Below are 24,380 nucleotides of genomic sequence, written 5' to 3' on the forward strand. Positions count from 1 at the left end.
CGCCGAAACCAGGATTACAAGGATACCTGTGCCCAGATAATAATAATAATAATAATAATAATAATAATAATTAATAATAATAATTTGTATTTATACCCCGCCTTCCCCAGCCAAGGGCAGGCTTAGGGTGGCTAACAAGCAATAATTAAAACAGGTTGAATGAATACAACTTAAAAACAAAATTAAAATACAGCATTAAAATATTGAAACATTAAAATGTAGCCTCATCACAGGAGGAGAAATGAAAAAGAAAGAGGGGGAGGGAATCAAATTGGCTCCAAGCCAAAGGCCAGGCGGAACAACTCTGTCTTACAGGCCTTGCGGAAAGAAATCAAATCCTGCAGGGCCCTGGTCTCATGAGACAGAGCGTTCCACCAAGCCGGAGCCAGTGTTGAAAAGGCCCTGGCTCTGGTTGAAGCTAATTAACTTCCTTAGGGCCCGGGACCACTAGGGTGTTGCTATTTATGGACCTTAAGGTCCTCCGTGGGGCATACTGGGAGAGGCAGTCCTGTAGGTCTTAAGCCATGAAGGGCTTTAAAGGTCAAAACCAGCACCTTAAATCTGACCCTGTACTCCACCGGGAGCCAGTGCAGCTAGAAAAGCACTGGGTGAATATGGCAGAGACCCCGTGAGGAGCCTCACTGCAGCATTCTGCACCCGCTGGAGTTTCTGGGACAACTTCAAGGGCAGCCACACGTAGAGTGAATTACAGTAGTCAAGCCTGGAGGTGACCGTCGCATGGATCACTGTGGCCAGGGCAGGGCAGGAAAGGTAAGGGACCAACTGCTTGATGCGGCGAAGGTGGAAAAATGTTGCCTTGGCTGTTGCTGTAACCTGCGCCTCCATGGAAAGCGAGGCGTCAAGGATGTGGGAATGTTCTGGGGTGCAGGAGAGGATATATTGACTAATTATATCCTTATCCAACTTGTGCTAACAAGTTCCCAAAATATCAGCAGAGTTTATAACATTCCCCTTTAAGTTCGCAACGGTAACGCTTGCACAGGTTCACCAGAACCTCTATAATAATTACTCTGGTAATTTCCCCTTTTGTTCCCTCTTAAAATACAAGGCACGACACAATCTTCATAAAAGTATAAAAGAGTTTACTCACGTTCTGCTCACAATGTGATCCCAGAAGGCAGACAGCTTAAAAAGGTTACATACACTTAGAATCTATCTTGTAGCAAGATAGTCCTTATCTCCTCTCTTGGCTGGGAGCCAAGAGAGCATCCTTAGATGTTTCCTCATCGAAGGAAGATGGCAGAGAGAGAGAGATGGCTGCCTGCCCTGTGCTTTTATCATTTACCTGCACAGGTGAGGCCACACCCACCTCTGGTCACATGCGGAGGAAGTCCGTCCCCAGGAAGTTTACCTGCTTGCTAGACAGACATCCCTCCCCATGTTCTAACATGTACACTCTAGGAATGTTGTCATTGACTGCTCCTGCGTTTTACATCCCAAATACCCCTTCTCAGGCAATACAACATACACAAAACATAAACAACTTTATTCAACCACTCAGAGTCCCAGCTTGACACGTAGATTCTGGAAACTCTCTCTTGGTAGGGGTTTCGTCAGGATGTCAGCAGTCATCTCTTGGGTGCTGCAGTAGGATAGTTCCACTAGTCCATCCTGGATCATCTGGCGTATGTAGTGGTATTTAACCCCAATGTGTTTTGTTCTGGCCAGGAACTTCTCACTCTGCGTCAGCTTCAGGCAACTTTGATTGTCCTCTAGCAAGCTGACAGGCCCTTTTCTCACCAACCCAAAGTCCTTTATGAGTTGATCAAGCCAGGGGATCTCTCTGCAGGCTTCTGTTGCTGCAACGTATTCTGATTCTGTGGAAGATAATGCTACACAGCTCTGTTTATAACTGCCCCATGCAACAGGTCCATCACCAAACATAAAAACATGACCGCTTGTTGATTTATAATCAGCATTATCCCCAGCCCAATCCGCATCAGTATTCCCAACCAACTTAGGGTCTCTGACGGCTGGTAACCTTAATTTACAATTCATGGTACCCTTCAAATATCGCACCACCCTCTTTACACCTGCCCAATCATGCTCAGTGGGAGAATTCACTTTTCTGCTAAGAATCCCCACAGCATTAGCTAAGTCAGGTCTACATGTGGTAACTAAATACAAAAGTTTACCAATCGCCGACCTGTAGTCATTGTTGTCTGGCAACTGCTTTGAATCCTGCTGATTCTTCAGGAAGTCAGTGGCCATCGGTGTAGCAACTGGATGTGCGTCTTGCATCTGCATGTGCTCAATCAGCTCATGGATCTTCTGTCTTTGGCTGAGAAGAAATGAGCCGTCCTCTTCTCTTTCCACCTGGATCCGGAGGTAGTACTGGACATCTCCTAGCTCCTTGACCTCCACCTCTTTGCTAAGGTGTTTTACTATCTGTGTATAGTCTTTTTCACTTGCTGTGGCAATAATCAGGTCATCAACAAAAGCTAGGATATATGAGAATTGTCCATTATTTGACTTACTGTACAAGCACTTGTCAGCGTCGCCTTGCTTGTACCCAAGTTGCGTCAGCATTTTATGCAACTTCTGGTTCCAGGCTCTAGCAGCCTGTTTAAGTCCATAAAGTCCTTTCTGGAGTTTGCACACTAAATGTGCCTCATGTGGTTTTACAAAACCCTTGGGCTGTTTCATGTAAATTTCTTCTGAAATCTGCCCATGTAGAAAAGCGGTAGCAATGTCTATGTGTTTCACTCTCATTTTCTTGGAGGCTGCAATGCTTAAAAGCATTCTTATGCTGCTGTACCTCACGGTTGGTGCAAAAACTTCATCATAGTCTTCACCAAAACGCTGTGAAAATCCCTGTGCTACAAGTCTAGCTTTGTAGCGCTGCACTTCTCCTTCTGACCCCTTCTTAACCTTGAAAACCCATTTACTGCCAATGGCCTTCTTACCAGGAGGCAGCTCAGTGAGTGTCCAGGTCTTGTTCTGATGCAGTGCATCCATCTCCTCCTGTGCGGCCTTCCTCCAGAGACTGGCTTCTGCAGCTGGCATCTCCTGTATCTCTTCCCAAGTGGAAGGTTCCTGTGGAAATGCTGACCCTGCAAAGTAGGACAACCGTAATGGTGGGACACCTTTGTTGGTTCTGGACGAGCGCCTGGCCTCTGGTTCTGCGACCGCATCAGCTTCCTCATCCTCCTCCAATGCAGGCATGTCCCCATCTGAGTCCTCATCTTCGTCTCTGGTGCCGCCAGGGTTCTGGTCCTCTGCGTCTTCTGGTGCGTCGCCTGTAGGGGGCGCTGTAACACTTGAAGGCAGATTAGTACTTTGTGGGGTCTCAAAAGGGAAATATACGAACTCTTGAGTCCTTTCTGACTCATCTGAAGAATCCACAACAGTGTTCTTAGTGTCTACTTTTCCATATTCATCAACATAAACTGCATGGTATGCATTTGTCTTACCAGTTTGTAAGTCCAGTTTGTATATCCTTTGCCTCCAGAGGCGTAGCCCACAAGGATACCTGCTTTTGCCCTGGAATCAAGCTTGTGTCTGTGTTCCTTGGGCACGTGGAAGTAACACGGACTTCCAAACACACGTATGTGCGTCAGATTGGGAGCTTTCCCATGCCAAAGTTCAAATGGTGTGCGCTCTGCCCCTTTGGTTGGCAGTCTATTCTGCAAATAGACCGACGTGTACACTCCTTCGGCCCACAGCTTCTGTGGCAAACATGCATCCTTTAGCATGCACCTTGTCATGTCCATAATGGACCTAAACGTTCTCTCAGCTATGGCATTCTGCTGTGGTGTGTAAGGAATTGTGGTCACGTGTGCAATTCCTTCCTTGGCCAGGAGAGCCTGCATTTCATTTGAGCAGTACTTGTAGCACCCTGCTTGTGGTTAACGCTTAGCTGGAATGAAATATTCAACGCAGCAATAGAGAAATTAAAATAATAATTTATTTGTCAGACAAATAAATGATTGGCACAGTGGTATATTTACCAAAAGCTCTGCACACCCCAGCCCTGGTGACCAGCACTTATATTCCCTCAGCCCAGCCTCCTTACTCCTCCTTTGGCTGCCTCTGTCCAATCAGCCTGGTTGAAATTCCTATTGGCTGTAGCTGTTGTTGCTTTTAGCTCTTTGCTCCTTTAACCTTCTCAGGATATCTTAAACCTTGGGAAGATATCCTGAGTTTGAGTAATTACCAACTCTAATTAATGTTTTTGCAGCTTGGATTGTATTCTGTAATCTGTATGACCTTTGTTCCCAGCTTTTGTTCCTTTTTACAACTTTGAAGTACTGCAACAAATCAATGAGGGGCCCTGTTCAGAAAAATAAATATCTGCCAAGGCTAAACATCTGAAGCAAGCATCTACAGATATATTTTTAAGCTTATTTAAAATACAGATCTTTGATCAGATGCCTCATACTCACCTCCATTGTCGCTCATTAGCACAGCTGGAGCTCTCTGGAATTTATTCTTGACCATGGCAATGTATTCCTGGAGCTTGTCCACTGTCTCACTCTTCTCTTTGAGGAAATATACAACACAAAATCTTGAAAAGTCATCCAGAAATATTAAAATATATCTATTCTTTCCCAGTGAGGGAACATTCATGGGTCCACATATGTCAGTGTGCACTATGTCAAGCACTTTGTTGCTTCTTTGTTCTGCACAACGTGGAAATGAAGGTTTTACAGCCTTCTCAGTAATACAGCTTACGCACTTTGCTGGAGCTTTGTTGCTCTGCTTTACCTGCAAACCTCTTACAAGATCTCTTTTCTGTAGATCCAGAATGACGTTGGTGTCTCTGTGTCCAAGCCTTCTGTGCCATAGGTCCAGATCTGCCTCATCCTTCTGGCTGGAATGTGCCACTTTTGCAGACTGGTTCTCTGAAAGATCAAGCTCATATACACCATTTATTAGCTTTGCTTGAGCAACCACTTTGTCATTTTTAGTTACTTTACATTCTCCATTTCCAAATGTGATCTGGAAACCTTTCTTGTCCAAAGTGGACACGCTGATTAAATTGCAGCTCAGCTCTGGTACGTACAAAACTCTAGAGATTGTGTTCTCAATGCATTCATTGTTTATATTGCATTTCAGACTCATGGAACCTGCACCTTTTGCTTTAACAATGTTGCCATCTGCAATCTCAATTTCAGATCCTTCTTCATCATTTATCTCATTAATCTCATTAAAATAGTCCTTTTTATATGAAAAATGCAAACTGGCACCTGAATCTAAAATCCATTTATTACGTTTATTTTCACGATTCTGGGCAGCTAAATTCCTTTCTTGCAGTAGCCATGTGCATTCACATTTCCCCTTCTTTTCCCCTTTTGGCTGAAAGGGGTGGGGTTTCTTGGCTTTAGGAGCTCTGCAGTTCTTTGCAATGTGTCCTTCTTTGTTACAATTGAAACAAATCACTTTCTTAGGCATCTCTTTGGACTTTCTAAATTGCCTAGATGCATAACTGCTGTCCTTGATTTTAGCATTTCTCACTGGAGATTCAGCTCTATCTCTGCATTCTTCTTTTAAATAACCAGTCAAGTCTTTAAAAGTCAGACCTTGTCTATGGTCCATCAAACTTACAAAAGCGCTAAAGCGTGGTCCAAGTGATGATAACAAAAATGCTATCTTTGTATCTTCATCAAAAGCTTTGGGAGTCAGATCAATTCTTTGAATAATCTCAGTAAACTTGTTGATGTGCTCTGTGAATTCCTCTTTTGAATTCATCCTGAATCTGGTTAATTTACACACCAAGTTTCTGAAGCAGTTTATGCTAGATTCTCCATACACACGCTCAATATCTCTTAAGATTTGAGACGCATCATCTGTACTATTTATTAATGATAGCTGCTCATCACGAAGTCCACTCAAAATTATGTGTCTAGCTTCGCTGTTCATGCGTTTCCAAGCACTTATCTTAGCTAAATCCTCCTCAGATGATCCTGTAGGCTGAGGGTTTAAAGCTTCCAAAATGTGCTTATAATCTAAACATGCTATCAAGCGCTGCTTCCGGTGTATGGAATTGTGTTCATTCAGCACAGGCATTCCTAGCTTTGCATCACTATCAAAAGCTGCTCTAGCCATCTTAAAATCCAAAAATTTGATTTTTTTTTTTCAAAATTTCTCAAAATTTAAAAAATTCAAAATCTCAAAAATCTCAAAATGCAAAACAATTATTCACTGCCTTGGGTCACTGTGAACTCTGAGGGAAGGGGGGGGGGTTGCTTAATCCCCACTGCACAATGGAACAAAGGACCATGTGCTTACCAGGAAGTTAACTCAGAAAAATACTACTCAACTCAAAATCACAATCCAACGCAATCCTTCAAAAATACGCAGAAATAAGCAATACTGGGCCCATAACCCTTTGTGGGAATGTTCTGGGGTGCAGGAGAGGATATATTGACTAATTATATCCTTATCCAACTTGTGCTAACAAGTTCCCAAAATATCAGCAGAGTTTATAACATTCCCCTTTAAGTTCGCAACGGTAACGCTTGCACAGGTTCACTAGAACCTTTATAATAATTACTCTGGTAATTTCCCCTTTTGTTCCCTCTTAAAATACAAAACACGACACAGTCTTCATAAAAGTATAAAAGAGTTTATTCATGTTCTGCTCACAATGTGATCCCAGAAGGCAGACAGCTTAAAAAGGTTACATACACTTAGAATCTATCTTGTAGCAAGGTAGTCCTTTCCTCCTCTCTTGGCTGGGAGCCAAGAGAGCATCCTTAGATGTTTCCGCATCGAAGGAAGATGGCAGAGAAAGAGAGAGAGATGGCTGCCTGCCCTGTGCTTTTATCATTTACCTGCACAGGTGAGGCCACACCCACCTCTGGTCACATGCGGAGGAAGTCCGTCCCCAGGAAGTTTACCTGCTTGCTAGACAGACATCCCTCCCCATGTTCTAACATGTACACTCTAGGAATGTTGTCATTGACTGCTCCTGCGTTTTACATCCCACCAAGGATTACACCCAAACTCTTAACGGAAGGCAATGGCACTAATTGGGCCCCCGCAAGAGAAGGGAGTTGGTCCCTCATCCCCATGCCATCCCAACCCAGCCATAGGACCTCTGTCTTCGAAGGATTTAGTTTCAATCGACTCCCACGAAACCATCCAGCTACAGCTTCCAAGCATCTGGTCAGTGTGTTCAGGGCCGAGTCGGTGTGGCCATCCATTAGCAGATAGAGCGGAGTGTCATCAGCATATTGGTGACAGCCCAGCCCAAAGCTCTGGATAATCTGGGCAAGGGGGCGCATAAAGATGTTAAAAAGCATCGGAGAGAGGATTGTGCCCTGTGACACTCCACACACCAAGGAGTGGCACGGCGACATCTCCCTCCCTAGCACCACCCTCTGTCCCCGACCAGAGATAAAAGAGCACAGCTATGCCCTGTATCCCCACATCGACAAGGCGGTGGTCCAGATGATCTTGATTGACCGTGTCAAAGGCTGCTGAAATCTAAAAGAATCAGCAGTCCTGACCCGCCTCAATCCAGTTGTCTACGGAGATCATCTGTTAGGGCAACCAGAGCCGTCTCGGTCCTGAAACCAGGACGGAACCCGGACTGAAATGGACCTAAAGCCGATGTTTCCTCCAGAAACCTACCAAGCTGTTCAGCAACTGCTCTCTCAATTACCTTACCCAGATATGTAATATTTGAAACTGGCCAGTAATTCGATAGGTCTAAAGGACCTAGTGAAGTTTTTCTTTAAGAGCAGACACACCACTGCTTCCTTCAGTTCCCCTGGGAATGTCCCCGTGCCAAGGGACAAATTGATAATTTCAACCAGGGGGGTCCGTGCAACATCTGGACACGCCCTAATCAGCCAAGACAGGCACAGATCGAGGAGGCAGGTGGTGGGCCTACCAGCTTGGAGGAATCTATCCACATCAGCAGGGAGTAGCCGATTGAAATGGTCCAACACTGGACCCGAAGACAGTCAAGGGGCCTCCAGTTCAGTCACTGTATCTAAATTGGCAGGGAGGTCATGGCGGAGCAACAGGACTTTCTCTGCAAAAAAGCTCGTGAATGCCTCACAGCTGTGGGTCAAATTTGTGCTTAAATTTGGTTGTCCTCCTAAGGACATTATCGACCTAATTATTCTAAAAAGTTGTGCCGGGCGAGAGCTAGCGGATGCAATGGAAGTTTCGAAGTAAGATATCTTAGCAGCTTTCATAGCCATCTCATAGGCTTTCATAAGCATCCTATAAGATGTTCTTGAAGCTCCGTCATGAGTCTGTCACCATACCCGCTCTAGCCGTCTGAGATCCCGCTTCATTTTCCAGAGCGCCTCAGTAAATCAAGGGGCCCGGTTTCGACGGGGTCGCAGATCTCATCGATGGCTGCCAAGAGCCGGTTATTCCAGTCCTCGACAAGGTCATCTAATGAGTTGTCAGGGGAGCAGGGTCCCACAAGGCCTGACACAATCTATCAGGATCCATCAGCCTTCTCGGACAAGCCCAAATAGGCTCGCCACCCGAGCAGGGGAGGAGCGGGAAGTCAATCTTGGCTTTCAGAGCGTAGTGATCAGACCATGGCACTTCCACAGGGGGGAGCATGATCACATCTATGCCAGCACCAAAGATCAGATCCAGCGTATGGCCTGCTTGATGAGTGGGGCCTAAAGCAAACTGGGAGAGACCTAGTATTGCCATGGAAGTCACCAGGTCCAGAGCCTGTGAGGAGGGGGCGGCATCGGCATGGACGTTGAAGTCTCCCAAAACCAATAGGCTTGGGAACGCCAAGGCCCAGCCCGCTGCCACCTCCAGCAGGTCTGACAGGGTGGCTGCCGGTGCGCTGGGTGGTCGGTACACCAGCCAGACAGCCAAGCTCTCCTTGGTGCCCCACACAAGACCAACACATTCAATGCCGGAGATTGCCGGTGCTGGCAGAGCTCTGAAAGAGCAATCCTCCGGGATTAACAACGCTACTACTCTCCCCCCCCCCCGACCCACAGTCCGCGATTGATGGAGGACAGAGAAGCCTGGGGGTGTTATCTCATGTAGGGAGACTACTTCGCCTTCCCGTACCCAGGTCTCCATCACGCAAGCCAGGTCAATCCCCTTCAAGACAAAAAAGTCACCCATGGTGGCAGTTTTGTTGCCTATGGACCTGGCATTGCACAACACCAATGACGGAGGTGGGTAATCCCTGCTCGCCCTACCCTCGTCCCTTGGGATGGGGCGTAGATTGGAAGGGGTTCGAGCTTCACTGCATCTCAAAACCCTTCGCCGATAGTGATATCTAGCCCCACCGCCATTCCTCCCTAGCCCTTCAATAGTGGGAATCCCAGACCCCATACTAGCCTCCCCAATAGAGGGGTAACATCCCCTCACTGACAAGTCATCCCTGGGCCAGGACTCCTGGGTCAAAATGGTAAGGGGAAGAGGTGAAGGTTTGATAGGGTAAGTATCCCTAGAAGATAAAACCCAACCAACCGCACCCCAAGCGGGGAGGGCGGTCCCACGGTGTTTCGTTAACTGTCAGTCCCCCTCTCCCTCCTGGATTGATTGGAGGACTGTTGGTTCTATCTGTGGCTGTGGGAGTATTAATGAGGCATGCGCTATAAAATGTGGGTCACTGGCCAACAAAGAGCCAGCTTCGAGTTTGGAAGATCTGTCCATCCTGTCTCGCCAGGAGTACAGTAGAGAAAGTTGATCATTCTGTTAAATTTTTGGAACATTAGGCAAAGGTCCAGATGTAGATTGGGTGCTGGATTTCTCCAGATTGTCAGCAACGTAGAGTTCTTTAGGTGTTGTTGCCATAGAAATGTCAGAGGCGCCAAATTCCTCATCTACTTTGGTGTCGCTTGAAAAGGGAACAGGGAGTTGCACTGATTTCTTTCTATGGGATAAAGAGCTGTTGGACCTCTTTGTGCTCTAGGCTCTACTGTCCTTATATTTTGGGTAGAAATCTCAGTCTTTATACTCATTAGCCTCTTCTTCAGGTCTTGTAAATCTAGGCTTACAGAATTATTTTCTTCCTTCGGGCAGTTAGTATTTCTAGTGTTAAGCTTGCTTTCCCTTGTCCGCATTAGCTTTGACTCTATGCAAGGAACCAATTGCCTCCTTGTTTCGTCCTTAAATACCCTCACTGGGTGGAGAGAGTGGAACCACCATAGAGTATCCTTTATCTCCATGAGTCAAGATGGGAGGGCTGATGACCTAAAGGTCATAAATAGGCGCGTGATGGTTCCCAAGGTAGGCAGGAAGTGGAAATTTTTTAGATCTCCATTTCGGTAATGGTAATTCAGGAGCTGAGACAAGGACATGCCATTTGGATAGGGTTTAAAAATATATTTCTACAAGCAAGGAGTTTGCCATTAGGGAGCATTAAAACATGCATTCCCTGAGAAATGGTGATTTGTTATTATGCAGATTAGTCTAAGTGAAGACTGTGATTGATTGCATATAAAGCAGCTTCCTAGATGCTGTAAACATACAGCGGCCATCAGGAGCCATTTTATAATGCATTATGTAGCACATGCTGCCCAATTGCTCCTCATGCTGTTCTCTCTTGGAGCAAGCAGGAGAAGCAAAGCACAAGGCCTTGGCACCACATCACGTCTGAACCCGGGACTGTGGCCTTATCATAATAAGCAACAATTGCCAGCCAATCTGAAGTCCCTGCTTATGGCTGGCCTGCTGACTGTGGCTTGTTAGGGAGCAACAATCCATGACCAGATGTAATGGGGAAAACAAAGCTTCCAGGTTTGTTTATCCTACTTGTGCCAGGAGCAAAGGGGGAGAAATCTTGCAACCATAAGTCAGAAAGTCGATGGTGATGTGTGAATACATAGATTACAACACCCTTGCACTCACCATGATTAAGGTGGTTCAGCAACGTCTTCTGGCGCAAGCAAAAATAGACCCACTGGGTTTGGGTCCCCCCTTTCCAAACTGGTTCCTACTGGAATCCTGATGGGAGTTTTGTTTAAGATGCAAAGTGTGTTTTGTTGATGCAGAAAAGTGGACTCGATTAACTAAGCAAGGGCATTCAGAGTAGAGTAACTCAACAGGTAACGTTGAATACCAAGAGCTGTTGTGTTTTTCTGAAATCTGTTCAGGCAAAAAGTGTTCATTACCAGATACGCCTGCCCTGTGGTGCTGAAGATTTCTGTGTGAATTACAGAACATGAACTGGTTACTTGACTAGGAGCCAGGAGCACATAAAAAGGGAGGGGGCATCTCACAAACCTGAATTATATCTACATCACCAAAGGAAAACCACAAATAAACGCTGACAGTCCTTTAAGAACTCATTTCTTATTAAATGCAGGTCAATTGTGTTCAGATGTCTGTGACCCTGTCCTTGAGAAATGGGAGAGGTCACAAAACCTAGCAGAGAATTCTGCCAATTATTCCACCTCTTATTTGCATAGCCTATGGCTTTATTTATGTACCCCAAAAGTAATAGTGTAGTGTCCTGTGGGGGAGGTGTCCAGTCTCAAGTCAAACAAGAGCATGTAATAACCCATCTGAATATGGCAACTGTAAGCTCTGACTCACTTGCTAAATATTCTCCTATCCTTGTCATGGTATCACATGGCAATTGCTGCCTATCGTCAAGAACAGTCCATTATGCAGATGGAGTTTTGGTTACTGCATTTTGCTAACTTGGGTGCTGTTTTTCATCTGCCACCAGACAACTCACCCCCACCCCCCCAAAAAAAACCATTCACTGCAAGGATTCAGGAAACTGTGTAAGGGTCGAGGCACCCAAACACATAGTTTTGCTAGAACTTTTATGCAACGACTAGACTGGTGAAGTGTTAGGTTCCATACAGCATCGTCCAACAGTAGTGCTTGCTGTACCCCTCCAGTTTGGTGCGCATTAAGGATTCTGCACAGGAATTCAGTTTTTCCCATCACGACTCAAAGAAGTGACCTCCAAAATACATTGTGCAACTTTCTCCAATGGGTAAAATGCCTTCATGGTGACTGAAACACGAGGCAAAGCAGAGGTGGATTTAGGGCAGTGAAGCTCTTCCCCTGCACAGGATGTGGGGGCCAGAAGGGAGCCTTCCTGCCTCCTTCCCCAAGCCTAGTTAGCGCTCTCCCAGCTTTGGGACTGAGATGAGAGGGCTCTAGGACCCCACCAGAGCCTTGTGCATCCTTCCCCAAGCCTGACCCCTCCCCTGCCTGGCTTTTGGAAGGCACCAGGAGGGCACCATATTACCAAGCTCCCTCCCTGGGCAAAGTGTCATTTGTTCTTCAGTAAGAGCGTCTGTGTAAACAGAACAGAAACGGTGATGGTAGGGATGAATGGAAATGACCTTCCGTTGAGCACTCTGTCTTAAGCTCCCCTCGAAAGCTGGGGGTGCATATGGGTTCTGGTAACACCAGACACATTTGCACAGAGGATTTGATCCCCACAGCCCATGTTCACGGAGACAATGCCATCTGTGGAAGTCCTAACCATGCCACATGATTGCCAGGCTATGTGCAAGTCTAATATGGGGTGTGTGCAGCTAGGCCCCTGCAGCAGGCTGCGGGGAGACTAAGGAAGCCTCCCTTTTGAAAAAGGTGTTCAATCCAGTGCTGAACTGGAAGCGTAACACTGGCCCTCCAAGCTGTCACGGGTGAGGTTTCACTATGTTACGAGACGCCTTAAAATCGAATAAACAAGAAACATGGGGGGAAATATTATGAGACTCACCGCAGCCGATTAAGGCCTGGTGAGATGCTGCTGATTAGCTGGATAGCCCATGTTGTCTACCAATGGAAGATTGGTTGGCATACATTTAAGATACAGGTAGGTAGCCGTGTTGGTCTGCTGTAGTCGAAACAAAATAAAAAAAATGCCTTCCAGTAGCACCTTAGAGACCAACTAAGTTTGTGATTGGTATGAGCTTTTGTGTGCTCATGTATCTGAAGAAGTGTGCATGCACACGAGAGCTCATACCAAGAACAAACTTAGTTGGTCTCTAAGGTGCTACTGGATAGGGACGCGGGTGGCGCTGTGGGTAAAACCTCAGCACCTAGGACTTGCCGATCGCATGGTCAGCAGTTCGAATCCCCGCGGCGGGGTGAGCTCCCGTCGTTCGGTCCCAGCTCCTGCCCACCTAGCAGTTCAAAAGCACCCTTAAGTGCAAGTAGATAAATAGGTACCGCTTTATAGCGGGAAGGTAAACGGCGTTTCCATGTGCTGCCCTGGTGCCGGTTTGCCGGAGCAGCTTCATCACGCTGGCCACGTGACCCGGAAGTGTCTGCGGACAGCACTGGCTCCCGGCCTCTAGAGTGAGATGAGCGCACAACCCTAGAGTCTGTCAAAACTGGCCCGTACGGGCAGGGGTACCTTTACCTTTACCTTAAGGTGCTACTGGAAGGCATTTTTTATACATTTAAGAGAAAGTCTTTCATTTAAGAGTTATCAACATAAAACGTTTTAAAGCAATTAGACCTATTAGTACAGCAGCACCCCAAAGTTCAACAGGTCAAGCCATTCATAGTTCCACTATGACTACGTGACAGGGCTGAGAAAGGGAGTCACCGCAACTCAAGTTGACTTCATCATGCGAGGTTCAAGTCTTACATGCTTGCTGCTTGAAACATGGCCCTATGGGTGCAGCTTCCCCACAGCAAAGCGTTTCTGAAAAGCAGAGAATTACTTTATCCTCTGCCAACCATTTGAGGAGTGTTTCACATAAATGGCTTAGCTCATCTCCATTGGATTCTGCCCCACGTGGCAACCTCGGTACGGACTCCACTATGAATTGCTCCTTAAGCATATGCCTGGACAGGGAAAGCTGCTCAGATCTAACATGATGGCTGTATTCTCTTCAAGAGAAGACTCGGACCACCAGGAGTTCTTTGTAATAAACCATTTATGCATGCAGCGTTAGAAATGAGCCACAGTGTTGTATAAACCTTGGTCTTTATTAGGGCTACATCAACAGAAAGAGGGGTTTGCCACTAGAAAGCAAGTAGATGTGGAATAGACTTCCACCAGTGAGTGGTTGGTTTTGGTTTTTTACAAGGCAAATTGCAAAAAGAAGCTGCAGGTTGTATTATCATAGATGACTATGACTAGCCTAGTCTTGAATAGATGAGTTCACTCAACATCAGTCTTTTCTCAAAGCAGCAACAGAACTAGAACAGAAATGAGATATCGGCACAAAGCAATGTAGCAGCAGCAGACATATCCTTCAAGCTGTTCTTCAAACATCTACAGACCTCAAAAAATGTGAGCGGCAAAAACCTTAAAGCAAAACGAAGCTGAAACAGTACAACTGGACTATAAGGAGGCCAACTGGGAAAAAGTGAAATTGCTGTCATATTGAAGTCATATATACTGTACTTGGCGTGTTCTTTGGAGTTCACTCATGTTTATGAAGGCCACATTAGACTGTGTTCAGGAACACCCATGTCTTCACATATAAATTGGATGATACTCCTCTGGAGTGAGATGCCTCCTACAAATTGGGCAAAAGTTAGCATACCTAAGAAAATTGCTGAGGCACTGACTACAGAAGATGTGGCCACATGTTGTTGACACTATATGCCGTCCGCTTTGCACAATCTCTGCAAAGCTGTCTATGCAAATTCCACAACTCAAAGTGCCTGAGGATCTTGCAAATTCCCTCCTTCCCACTTCTCTGGGGAGCTTTCTAGTGGCAAGAGCACCACTCTGTGTGTGTCTGCTATCACCACCACCACCACCACTAAACATGAGGCTGTCAGACAATGGTTGAGGTCTGAACTCTCTATCGGGCTGCTGCCCACTCTCTCCAACAAGCACAAGAGAATCGTCTTGCGTAAGATCAACAACTAGAGGTTCTGAAGTTTCGCAAGTGAGGTCAACTACTTCCACATCCATACTTCTATCATTAAGGCTGTGTGGCAGGGAGGCGGAGGAGGAGGGGATACAGGGTTCAGAAGCAGTTCCCACCATCATCTTGTCCAGAGTATGAGGAGGTCTTGCGGAGGTGTTGCGACTGCCCCTCTTGCTGTTGCTGTGCTGGGTTGCATTACATTCTGTACTTGTTGAACTCATGATGCACAGGGATGGGAGAGGCACAGGCTGCAGAGTACTTGCTTCCCCCCTTATCTCCGTGTGCTGCTCCCTGCTTAGTCGCCAAGCAATTCTGTAATGTGATAATGATGATCATGAATGCTCTCTCTAAAGCAACTTGATGCAATTGGTGACGCTTTGGAGCACCGTGACTTTATTAGAGTTGTCTCTTTTATAGCAGGTACTCCGAAGCTGGAGCAAGTTCAACTTCTTGAGGAGTTAGGGCAGGCTTCCTCAACCTCGGCCCTCCAGATGTTTTTGGCCTACAACTCCCATGATCCCTAGCCAGCAGGACCAGTGGTCAGGGAGGATGGGAATTGTAGTCTCAAAACATCGGACAGGCCGAGGTTGAGGAAGCCTGAGTTAGGGTGTCTTTCGTGTTACTCTATAGAACTGCATTCACGTGGGAAGAAACAGGATTAGGCTAAGAAGCTGGCACACAACTATTAGTTTTCTATCTTTCAGCCAAGAGATTAGCTAAAACAATTAGGATTATTACGAGGTGGAGCATCTTTCCCTACCTTGACAGTCCTCTTTATACAAGAGTCTGATAAGGAGAAGGGAAGAACTCATGATGAATGTCTCCTCTTCAAGAAGAACCAGGGCACATAGCCAAGCTGAGGACGATGGGAAATCTTAAATAAAATTCATTGGTGTTGCCTCTACTAGAGCGCACCTCCTATGGCTGCTCTTGCAAGAGGTATTTTCCAGGTATGACACATTCAATGTGTACACCCAACAGGGTGGATAAAAATCAATGATTTAAAAAAGAATAATTAAAAAATCTGTTTTTTATTTAAATTGGATTTTTAAAATAAAATGCTTTTGGAGGAAAGATCTTTCTAAAGATAGTTTTCTATTTAAGTTACATTATAGTCCAAAGGCTATTCATCAGGAAAGAAGTATTTGTTTTAAGTCTTTCATGTGTGCTAAAACTCAGTCTAGGTTTTTTTGGTATAGGTGCAATCTATTCTGAACAAAAAGCTAGACTAATTGTTAATAATGTTGTAACGGAGGAGTTCAGAATAGAAAAAGGAACACGACAAGGTTGCCCAATTTCCCCATTGCTTTTTATATCGGTCCTGGAGGTTTTGCTGAATATGATCAGAAAGGACCAATCGGCTAAAGGGATACAGGTCGGAGCAAAACAATATAAATTAAGAGCAGTTGCAGATGACCTAGTTTTGACTTTACAGGAGCCAGAGTCTAGTACAAGAAGAGTTTTAGAACTGATTCAGGAGTTTGGTCGAGTAGCAGGATTTAAATTGAATAAATCAAAAACAAAGGTTTTGGAAAAGAATTTAACAGAAACTGAGAAAAAGAGGTTTCAGAATGAGACAGGTTTGACAGTGGTTAAGAAAGTGAAGTATTTGGGGATTAACATGACAGCTAAAAATGGGAACTTATTTAAAGACAACTATGATAAATGTTGGACCGAGGTAAAGAAAGATTTAGAAATATGGTCAAATTTGAAGCTTTCACTGTTAGGCCGTATTGCTGCGATAAAGATGAATGTATTGCCTAGAATGTTGTTTTTATTCCAGACACTGCAAATTATTGAGAAAGTGGACTGTTTCAAGAAGTGGCAGAAAGATATCTCTAGATTTGTCTGGCAGGGCAAAAAGCCAAGAATAAAATTTAAAATATTAACTGATGCAAAAGAAAGAGGAGGCTTTGCCCTGCCAGACCTAAAACTTTATTATGAATCAGCAGCTTTCTGCTGGTTGAAAGAATGGTTGCTTCTTGAAAACACAGACATTTTGGATTTAGAAGGATTCAACAACATTTTTGGTTGGCATGCATATTTATGGTACGAAAAGTTTAAAGTGCATAGAATGTTCAAAAATCACATTGTCAGGAAAGCATTGTTTAATGTTTGGACAAGGTATAAAGATCTACTTGAAAATAAAACCCCAAGGTGGTTGTCACCAATGGAAGCAAAAGCTCTAAAAAAGCTCAATATGGAGGCCAAATGGCCAAAATATTGGGAAATTTTGGAGCAGGCGGGAGACAAACTAAAACTGCAGAGTTTTGAAAAACTAAAAAGTAAAGTGCGAGACTGGCTTCATTATCACCAGATAATGGAGGCATATAAATTGGATAGAAAAATTGGCTTCTAGGTGGAAAAATCAAAATTGGAAACAGAACTGCTAGAACCCAAAACTAAGATCTTGTCAAGAATGTATAACTTGCTGTTGAAATGGAATACTCAGGATGAAACAGTAAAATCTGCTATGATCAAATGGGCACAAGATGTTGGACATAACATAATGATGGCTGACTGGGAACAGTTATGGACCACTGGTATGAAATTCACGGCATCTAATGCCTTAAGAGAGAATATTATGAAAATGATATACAGGTGGTACATGCAAAAATCTATCATTTGCCCGATAACAAATGTTGGAAATGTAAAGAAATTGAAGGTACATTCTTTCACCTTTGGTGGACGTGCCCAAGGATTAAGACCTTCTGGGAAATGATTTATAATGAAATGAAAAAGGTGTTTAAATACACCTTCCCGAAGAAACCAGAGGCCTTTCTCCTGGGCATGGTCGGCCAACAGGTGCGAAAGAAGGATAGAACTTTCTTTATGTACGCCACAACAGCAGCAAGAATACTTATCGCGCAGTATTGGAAGACACAAGAACTACCCACTCTGAAAGAATGGCAGATGAAGGTTATGGACTACATGGAATTGGCAGAAATGACTGGCAGAATCAGAGACCAGGGAGAAGAGACGGTGGAAGAAGATTGGAAGAAATTTAAAGACTATTTACAGAAATATTATAAGATTAATGAATGTTAGAATGACATCGGATTGAACGTAAAAGGTTATTAGTAATAAAGTGGTGAAGGAGTATAGAAAATTCAAAGGTTAAAAGGTGTAAAATTAAAAGGCTTAATTTATTAAGATATTAAGGAGATTAAGATATATTAAGATATTAAGATTAAGATAAAGATTAGTTAAAATAGAGGGAAGGGATTTGCTGATCAAATATATGAACTGGAATACAGTGAGGGGAGGTGTGGGGAAGTCTGGGAAATAAGTAAATGCAAGGAATACTATGAAAATGGAATTGTTTTTATTTGTTCTTCTTTTCTTGTCGTTTTGTATTTTTGTATTTTTCTGTTGTTTTTTCTTTTTATGTAAAAACCTTAATAAAAATATTATTTTAAAAAAACTCAGTCTAAGTTTTTTTTGGGTTTTTTAACAAAAAAAACCCCACGTTTAACCACATCAGTTAACAAACATGGATACATATGCTATAATTTTATTGTTTTAGTTAAATACGCTATTTAAATTGTTATTAAGGAAATGATTATTTTTCTCCTTCAGCTGTCCACGGAGGCACAGGTCAATTCTGTGTCCAGGGCAGCTGTTTACCAGCTCCATCTGGTACGCAGGATGAGACTCTATATACCTGCAGACTGTCTGGCCAGAGTGGTGCATGCTCTAGTTATCTCCTGCTTGGACTACTGCCATGTGCTCTACATGGGGCTACCTTTGAAGGTGACTCGGAAACTGCAATTAATCCAGAACGCGGCAGCTAGACTGGTGACTGGGAGCGGCTGCTGAGACCACATAACACCGGTCTTGAAAGACCTACAATGGCTCCCAGTACGTTTCCGAGCACAATTCAAAGTGTTGATGCTGACCTTTAAAGCCCTAAACGGTCTCAGTGCAGTATACCTGAAGGAGCGTCTCCACCCCCATTGTTCTGCCCACTTGGGTCCATCTCCAAGGGCCTTCTGGAGGTTCCCTCGCTGCGAGAAGCCAAGTTACAGGGAACCAGGCAGAGGGCCTTCTCGGTGGTGGCACCTGCCCTGTGGAACACCCTCCCACCAGATGTCCAAGAGAACAACAACTACCAGACTTTTAGAAGACATCTGAAGGCAGCCCTGTTTAAGGAAGCTTTTAATGTTTGATGGATTACTGTATTTTCATATTTTGTTGGAAGCGGCCCAGAGTGGCTGGGGTAGCCCAGCCAGATGGGCGGGGTATAAATAATAAATTGTTGTTGTTGTTGTTGTTATCAGGGAGAGCATTGGTGGCAAAATGAGTTTGGCAAAGAATGGATTTTTAAGGGAGTCTTTCTAGTGAGCACAGTGCACTGGTGAGGCTGCACAGAAGCAGCGTCAAATGCTGAGGCACAACATGGGGAAACTTCTCGAATTTGCAAAGCGGATTTTTTTTAAAAAAAAAGTCTTGAAGTGCAAACTTTGAAAAGAACAAAAAGTTGCATGATCCCTCCATAGCTTCTCGTTTGCCCAAGGCGGCAGTGCACTGTTGTGCATCTCGATCGGGCTCACAGTCAAAGCGACTGCACAGAAGCAGCGTCAATATTGTCCACCTCTTTTCCAAAGACTTTAAGTAAAACAAACTTACCCAGTAGCTTCTTTGGAAACCGCCCTCGGACCTACAGCAGGAGGAGAGACACAAAAAGGAGTTAGATCTCCAGTATGGCCCATGCTCAAACATCCAAGGAAGCATCCTGGCTCTTTTACTGCAGCTGCATAAGCATTGCTGGGGTCTAGCATGGGCAAAAGTGCACAGATTGAGAGACTGTTGTATCCTTGCAAAATCTTTTCCTGTGGCTTTTTGCCAGTTCCTCGGACATGTAGTGGCAAGAGTGTTGAACTAAGACTGGGCAGACCAGGGTCAAAATCCACACTAGGCGTGAAGCTCACTGAATGCCCAGTCCCTGCCTCTCAGCGTGGCTGTGGGACTAAGTGGGAGGGAGGAGAACTCTGTACCGCCCCTTGAGGACTTGGCAGAGCAATGGTTCCACAGTAGCTTCACTTCTCTCGATCACATCAAAGTCGATGCATCGCCACAAATTGGCCAAAGACTTGCCTGACTCTGAACTGGTGAGGAGCAGCAAGGATGGGACACTTTAGCTGCATGCTCCTGTCCCAAGAACCCAGAAGATGGCTAAGCGCTTAAGGACAGGGCTGAGGTTTTGTCAGGAGACAAAGGTTCTTGAGAGCAGAAGCAGGCCAGGCCTAGGCAGCGCGGCCTACAAGGGCTACACAAATCTGTCAAGCCTAAGTGTTAGCAGTCAAATGCTGGGTCACTGGGACTCGGGACTCATCTTGGGTTCCCTATAAATGTAACCAGCCATCTCTGTGGGCCTCAGTCTGTGTGTAGAGTGTGTGTGTCTCAGCCTGTATGTTGTGTTGTTGCAGACGGAGCGACTCCAGGACTCCAGTTAATCAGTAACTAAGAGCTGTGCCTCTGGGAAGACTAAGAAGGCTGCTAGGAGCACTCGGTGTATGCTCTTTGACTATGCTGTTTCTGAACAAGTTTATTTTCTTCAGTAAACGTTTATTCTGTGTATGAAGAAGACCCTGCGCTGATTAACTGACCGCTGCACGACAGTTTTCCCTCATGTATTGAAGGCCTGCACTGGGAGGGCTTTTGCCAATTCCTCCGACAGTCACTGTGCGGTGGTGGTAAGGGTGCTGGACCCAGGGTCCAAATCCACAGCAGGCCATGCAGCTCACTGAGTGACCATGGGCCAGGCACTACCTCTCAGGGCCATAAGCATTTTATCAAGTCAATATTGCGAGGAACAACTGCATAGCTGAATTGAAAACCCCTAGACCAATTAAGGGATCAATATTAAGACCACAACGTATCACTTATAGATCAAGCAAACCTGTGGCTGATTAATTTATTCATTTTGAAGTGTTCTACTCTCCTTTCCGGTTGAGAGAGTAGCTCTGTGTATGTTACAACAGACTACCATAAGCAAACAAGCAGCACACAGACAATCCAGCACTCTTTGGGCTGGTGGACAGCGTGCTAACCACTTGGGTTAAAGTGGTTATTCTTTTAGGTTAAAGAATATGTAAGTGATTGGCTGCACTATTGCCAAGTCAATGAAATGTTTAAACAGGATTTGAGGGGGAAAGGATTTGATGATAACAAATCAAAATTTGAAATTGATGTATTGAATAATAAATAAAAAAATTTGTCTAAAATGTATAAATTGCGGCTTGAATGAAAGATGAAGAGGTAAAGTCGGTTATGATACACTGGGCCAAAGATTTTGGGTATAATATACAGTTAAAAGATTGGGGGAAACTGTGGAAGGAAGGATTAAAATTTATTGCATGCAATGCTTTGAAAGAAAATGTGATGAAAATGATGTATAGGTGTTATATCACCCCAGTAAAATTAGCTAAAATGTATAAAATAAGTAATAAATGTTGGAAATGTAAAGAAAAGGAAGGCCCTTTTTATCACATGTGGTGGGAATGTAAAAAAGTGAAAGCTTCTGGGAAATGATATATAATGAGATGAAAAAGATGTTGAAATATACATTGATTAAGAAACCAGAAGCATTTTTACTTGGCATTGTAGGAGATGATATTAATAGACAGGATTGTAAGTTGTTTTTATATGCAATGACTGCAGCAAGAATATTATTGGCACAAAAATGGAAGCAAGAAGAACTACCAACGAAAAAAGAATGGAGGGTGAAGTTGATGGACTATGCAGAATTAGATAAATTAACAGGAAGGATTCGAAACCTGCGGGATCAGAGATTCATAGAAGACTGGAGTAAATATATGAACTATTTGAAAAGTAATTGTGATGAACAGATTACGCTAGTAGGACTGCAAGAAGTTTGGTAAGGTGGATAGTTTGAAATACTGCAAGAAAGACTATGAAAAGCATTATTAGTTAAGGGTAATTAAATGTAATCTAGAAATTAAGAAATGCAGAATAAGTGATAAAGAATGGGAAATCATCAGAGGTGTTGACAGAAGTCTAAAATATTGTATTAAGATGAGAAGATCTGTTGTACGATATATATAAGATTTTTTTAAAAAATGATGGATGGCATTGAGAAAGTGGGTAGGGAAAAGTTCTTCTCCTGCTCTCCAAGAATCATAGAACTGCAGGCTCTGAGTAAGATCAGGTCGGCCCCCACGTTCAGCTCTCTATCCACCACACCACCCTGCCTTCCCTTTGCACGCTCGGGAGCTGTCTTTGGCTCCTTGCTGCCTATACCCTCAGAAAAGGAATCCCCGCCCCTCGCTTTCGGAGGGAGCCGCTGCTGCCATCTGTGCCTGGCGTGCACGGGTGGCTCACGCCGCTTGCGCGTTCGCTCTTGTATCATGTCCTGCTGCAGCCTCGGAGGGCAAGCGCCTCTTCCCTGCCTTGCCCGCTTCCCATGAGAAAGCCTGTGGGAACCACACTTTCTCCCTGGCTGCAGGTCTCGTCTCTCGCCCACGGCACGCAACTTCACATTCACACACGCGCAGCCATACACGGGTCTGCCGCCCTTTGGGCGCGCACCTTGCCTCCTTGCCGCGCTGGCAGTTCTCTCAAGCAACAGGTGTAACAAGAACAACACTTTCCTGGCGATTTTCCTGCAAGAAAGCTCCCTCTCCTTGTTGGCGCAACAGGCAGACGCAACATTTCACCCCCTCCCCTAAATGTCTACTCAGAAGTAAGTGCATTGAGCCAGATCGGACCAACTAGTCCCAGGTAATTGCGTACACACTTACTTTGGAGTAAGCGACAGCAGGCGCTGCAGCCTCCGTGCCCTTCTCGGGAGTCCGCCGTGAGCCCCACAGCGGGAAGCTCTGCTGCTCACAACGAGGCCAGGTCCCTGCCAGGCGCATGCGCGAGTGACCAGCTCCTGCTCTCCCATCTGTGCAATAGTTTCGAGGAGTTTCCCCAAAGAAATCTGGAAGCAGATTTTAAGGGCTGCGATTCCCAAATTTCATTCCCATCCTTGGGAATCGTTTGTGTGCCATATCTTTTTCAGGGGTTCCATTGGTAACCTACATGAAGCAATAGAAAGTATAATCGAGAATCTAATCCTTCCCCCCCTCTCTATCCATTGCAATTTTCAAATTTGGTTCAGGGTGACTGTTTTTCTCACCCTCTCCAGTTGCACATCCAGACTCAGGCATGCTCATGGGTGAGCTGTGTGATAAGCCGGTGGAGATAGGGTTTTCGTGTATGGGGGGGGGTACTTTATACATGCTCAGAAGCACCCTCACACATATCCCAAGGCATGTGGATGAAAGCAGGCAGTGCCAAGAAGGCGTGTCTGTGTGTTTGTGTGGGTACTAGGGGTGTAACTTGTGGACTTGACTTTTCTTCCCCCAAAAGAGTTTCCTGTATCATAAAGGGACGCACTTTTGCTTAGAAACACTGGAAAAGGGACTAAGTATTCTCAGTTATGGAAAAAGGTCGCCCCAAAATGAAAAGTTGGAAACATCGTATATGTAACGTTACTACTCATAACTATGAGCACTTTTTAAAACTTCATGGAACTGTTTATGACTTTTACAGCTGCCTGGAACTTCCTGAAACTGTGGAGAATGTTCAAGAAGAATCCAAATATTGGTCTATAGGGAAAGATTTGTGGGCAAACAACTAAACTTCTTAATTTTTAATATTTCTTTCTGTGGCAATATACAATTGCGGTTGGAGAATCCCAGCTGGGTGGGCGGGGTCTAAATATAATCAGAATCATAATCATTACAATGTCACACAAGATCCTCAATTTATTCTCAGCAATAAGAAGTGATGACCCATGTGTATTAGAAAATTTGCAAGCTCTATTTTTCCTGGATACATGCTATGCATATTACATACTACATTGTTTATTTATTTTTTGTTTAAATCGGGTGCTCAGCTTCTTCTACCATTGCAAGGAAATAGCCTCCTATCCTGAGCAGTACTGAGTGTCCAGCCAAGCAGTGGACTGGGATGCGGGCCTCACTGGAGTCCCTTGGGCATGCCCATTGTGCAGAACCTGGCTGGCCGGAGCCCCCTCTGACAGCAGGCACCATGGGGGGGGGGGAGATCTGCTCGGTGGTGAAGTGCCCCCACTTTGCATGCCAAAGGCTCCAGGTTCAATCCCTGCCCCCCCCCCCTTAAAAGGACCCTTGGCCGGAGAGCTGGTGCCAGCACAGCAGACAATACCGGTGGGTTAGATGGACACCAGTGTCCGCCAGATTCTTCTGTTCTGTGCCTTGGCGGAGCAGGTGTGATGAAACCCTGGGCCTCACCCCGGAGGTTTCTGAGCTACAATTCCCCTCAGCCCCAGCTGATGGTGGTTGATGGGAGTTGTAGTCTAAAATATTTCTTTGTTTGCATTTGTATCCCACCTCGTTCTCCAAGGAGCTTAACGTGGCTGTTATGTACTGAGTTGAATAGGATCCAAACTGCAGCAGTCTGATTGGTCCTAGAACAATAGGATCCAAAAGGCAGCAGTCTGATTGGTCCTAGAACAATAGGATTCAGAATGCAGCACTCTGATTGGTCCTAGAACAATGCAGCAGCATGATTGGTTGGCAGGAACCACCCAATCATGCTCCAGATAGAAGTGAATCCACAACC

The 24,380-nt window shown here is 44.9% G+C and overlaps 2 protein-coding genes across 2 annotated transcripts in view; one reads left to right on the forward strand and one right to left on the reverse strand.

The window, feature by feature from the left end:
- Nucleotides 1-24,380, forward strand: part of LOC310668798 (inositol polyphosphate 5-phosphatase OCRL-like) — a gene marked incomplete at its 3' end in the record, with an annotated part of 733,402 nt that overhangs the window by 258,851 nt on the left and 450,171 nt on the right.
- On the reverse strand, nt 13,907-15,151 carry LOC310668858 (E3 ubiquitin-protein ligase RNF4-like). Its single transcript, XM_083422212.1, has one exon. It carries the CDS (start codon nt 14,987-14,989, stop codon nt 14,366-14,368), a length of 624 nt encoding a protein of 207 aa, XP_083278338.1. The 5' UTR covers nt 14,990-15,151; the 3' UTR covers nt 13,907-14,365.

The sequence above is a fragment of the Podarcis tiliguerta genome (genome assembly GCF_965153285.1).
Source record: "Podarcis tiliguerta genome assembly, chromosome: W".
Classification (NCBI taxonomy): Eukaryota; Metazoa; Chordata; class Lepidosauria; order Squamata; family Lacertidae; genus Podarcis; species Podarcis tiliguerta.

Coding starts and splice junctions, on each gene's coding strand:
- LOC310668858 (XM_083422212.1), bottom strand. CDS start 14,989: ATGAGTTCAACAAGTACAGAATGTAATGCAACCCAGCACAGCAACAGC.